At 45.9% G+C, this 3,319-nt stretch overlaps 2 protein-coding genes across 2 annotated transcripts in view; both read left to right on the top strand.

The window, feature by feature from the left end:
• The window catches only part of LOC104132450 (coagulation factor VII), an 8,217-nt gene extending 7,231 nt beyond the window's left edge, over positions 1–986 (top strand). Inside the window, exons 7-8 of the mRNA XM_009645732.1 lie at positions 115–235; positions 448–986. Of these exons, the coding sequence (XP_009644027.1) occupies positions 115–235; positions 448–986 (660 nt within the window). The remainder of the gene's footprint in view (positions 1–114; positions 236–447) is intronic.
• A 2,167-nt stretch (positions 987–3,153) lies between these two features.
• Positions 3,154–3,319, top strand: part of LOC104132462 (coagulation factor X) — a 16,419-nt gene continuing 16,253 nt past the window's right edge. Inside the window, exon 1 of the mRNA XM_009645744.2 lies at positions 3,154–3,241. Within this exon, the coding sequence (XP_009644039.1) occupies positions 3,154–3,241 (88 nt within the window). The remainder of the gene's footprint in view (positions 3,242–3,319) is intronic.

The raw sequence follows: 3,319 nt of genomic DNA, 5'->3' as shown, positions 1-3,319 counted from the left end.
AGCTTTGTATTCTCAAACACAAAGTGACAGAAAGAAGCAATATGAAACCTGACTACTGAGATTCAGGTCAAGGGCACATTCGATGTAAGACATAAATTTCTTTTATGTTGGCAGGCCCTTATAATACAGGATCGGATAGAAAAGTGTGGCGGTACCCTGCTTTCCCCGGAGTGGGTGGTCACTGCAGCTCACTGCTTGGAGCATACTCGTCCTGAACAGCTTCGGGTGAGACTGGGTATGTATCTTCCCCTCCTCAGGTTATCAAGCTGTGGTTGTGGCGGCAGCTTCTCACCCTGACAAACCAGAGTAAGACACAAAATGCGCAGGCTTTCGTAGTGTAAAGGGAATTGTCCTTAACAAGTGTCAGCCTAGAAGCCCCTTATCCCCTCAAACTTTGGAGGAATTAAGGAGCTGCCTGACACACCCTGCGATGAATAACTCTTCCAGGTGAACACGCAATAAATTACGATGAGAAAACTGAGCAAGAAAGTGGAGTCGCCAGGATAATCGTTCATGAAGGATACATGTATGGACAGGTCAATCACGATATTGCCCTCCTGAGCCTGGAAACGCCTGTGAATCTCACCGATTACGTGGTGCCGATATGTTTGCCTGAAAAACGGTTTGCAGTGTATGAACTGTCCTCCATCAAGTTCTCCACAGTGAGCGGATGGGGACGCCTGCTAGAGGGAGGTGCTACCTCTTCTGTGCTGATGAGAGTTGATTTGCCACGTGTAAAGACACAAGAATGCGAAAAGGATACCGATTTAAATATTACAGAGAACATGTTCTGTGCAGGAGACCTGACCGGCGTTAAAGACTCCTGCAAGGGAGACAGTGGTGGACCTCATGCTACAAAGTACAAGAACACTTGGTTTCTGACTGGGATTGTCAGCTGGGGAAAGGGCTGTGCTGTTAAAGGCAGCTATGGGGTTTACACAAGGGTCTCCAAATACATCGACTGGTTGAAGAAGCACATGGATTAATGATGTTGAACCAGAGCATTTCCAGGTCATGTTGTTGCCCCTCAGTCCCTCTATGCCATCTTCCTATCGAAGCATTCCTTAGATACGTGATACACGTGATACCCACAACACTATTAATGATTTGAAACGAGCCTAATGCCTACTTGAATATATAAAATAACTTCCCTATCGGTACTGTTTGTAAACTCGTGTGTCTTGTCGGGCGGGCACAGAATGGCCGTAACAAATGGGACTCGGAGTCCCTCTCCTTCTGCATCTGTTTTCTGCTAAGAGGCAGAGCTAGATGCTGAGAGAAAGGCTGTCAGCAACACGTCAAGCATACCATGATCCTTCCCCCAGCTACCCTCTCAACTTCTGGTAATCAGTGATGTACAGACTTCCTGAGCCAGAAGTTGCATTAGGTTGAATAGTCACGACTGAACCTGCTGTCCGCAAACGTGTGCAATCTCCTTTGAACACACTTATGCTTCTGGCTTTCACAACTTCCTATGCTGATGGGTCCTGTAATGTAATGATGCAATAGCAGAAGAAATAGAAAAAGTTTTTCTTCTAGCTTATGTTAAAGTAGCTTTCCCCAACAGTTGCAGGGGCAACAGGTAGATTTGAGGGGGAGGAACTCTAGAGAGCCCCCAGGACAAGAGAGCTGGGAAAAGGTTAATTCCACATTTACCGGTCTCTACGAAAACTTGATTTCAGTCTTCTTGCACCAAGTATTATTGCAGTAAGGCTATTAAGTGTAATATTTAACCCTATACTTATGAGTGGTGCAGAACACCACTGATTTAATCTTTTCTTTGCCTTGGTATTACACTCATCGATATGACAAGAGGGCAAATGAAAGGCAATGTTTGTTTAATTCGCTGTCCGGTATAATCTAAACTGTACTCTCTGTCCCAAGACCTAAAACCAGAATGAGATAATTGTCTGACAGTCCGCAAAACACTGGCCAAAGACCATTCTCTAAACCCTTCATGCATAAATGTTACAGCCTGAAGAGCTCTGAAAACACTGTCAATCATATTATGAAAAATTGTACCTTCTAATCTAAGCGTGAAAACAGTGAAAAGGTGCAGGAGATAAAACTGACCGGGAGATTAGAAAACAGTCGAAGTGTCTTATGCAAAACTTACACTTTGGGTTCATTCAAATCATGCTGAATGTCAGCTCAGTCACAAAAGCTTATCAGCAAGTAGGACACCATACTCTACTATTAGGGGAAAACACAGACATTATATGGTACATATACCATGCAATACTGAACATCCTACAACCTGCTTTCTCACATAGAAGAATGGTATACTATTAAGTAGTGAACTGAATTGGGAAAGGCAGCAAATTCCAGAGACCTGAGAAACAAGAGGTCTTACAGTACGAAAACAAACCCCCCGTTACTCCTACAGGAAAGGCTACACGCCAGCAGGCTATATTCCCAGGGTGGAAGGCGACTAGGAGCAGCAACCAGCAACAAAACCTCATTTTTGTTGAGAATGAGGCACTGCAAAATCATCCCTCCAGACCCCTCAAGCTAGAACAGTTTGGGGTTTTCCATGCTCCATAGGATGATTTAATGGTTGGACCTGATGATCTTAAAGGTCTTTTCCAGCATAGAATCATAGAATCATAGAATGTTTAGGGTTGGAAGGGACCACTAGTGGTCATCTAGTCCAACCCCCCTGCAGTGAGCAGGGACACTGCTAACTAGATCAGGTTGCTCAGAGCCCCATCCAACCTGGCCCATCTTTTCAATCTGCTGAAGTGTCCTCAGCTCTCTTATGCACCTACACACTACTAAAATTGAAATACCTCTTCCTCTAAGTAACCATTAACATACAGCAAGCTTCGTTTTGTACGTTCTGTGATTCTATGATTTCTTCTCTGTAACGTTCCAGTGTAAATATCGATGTTTATGAACAAATCATAATCTCGCAGGAAAAGGGTAAAACGCTGAAAGAAAACAACCAGGACTAACGGCTGCACAGAGTGACTTTTTCAAAACAAAGCTGGGTTTTACATGTATTTTTACCGTAACAGCCTTTCCAAACAAGGCGAGAAGATGAGGGAGACCCGACGGCTGGCTCTGGAAGCACCAGAGACACGGGCCTCTCTGGCACCACAGAGACCTCACCGGGCACAGTGGCGGGGGGGAAATCCCCTCAAAAAAGGGGAGATGGGGGCCAACTCCCAGGCCAAGGTCACCGGGCCCTGGGTGCGGAAAGCAGGGAGCCAGCAGGTTGTGGTTTTGGGATGCGGGAAAGGCGGGTGGGGGCAGCCCAAGGCCGGCAGGTGTTTTGGGGCGGAAGCCGGGCTTTGCCTCAGCTCGGCCCCACACCTGC

The sequence above is a fragment of the Egretta garzetta genome, unplaced genomic scaffold (assembly GCF_000687185.1).
Source record: "Egretta garzetta isolate BGI_Z169 unplaced genomic scaffold, ASM68718v1 scaffold168, whole genome shotgun sequence".
NCBI lineage: Eukaryota > Metazoa > Chordata > Aves > Pelecaniformes > Ardeidae > Egretta > Egretta garzetta.
This window is presented reverse-complemented; position numbering and strand designations above follow the sequence as displayed.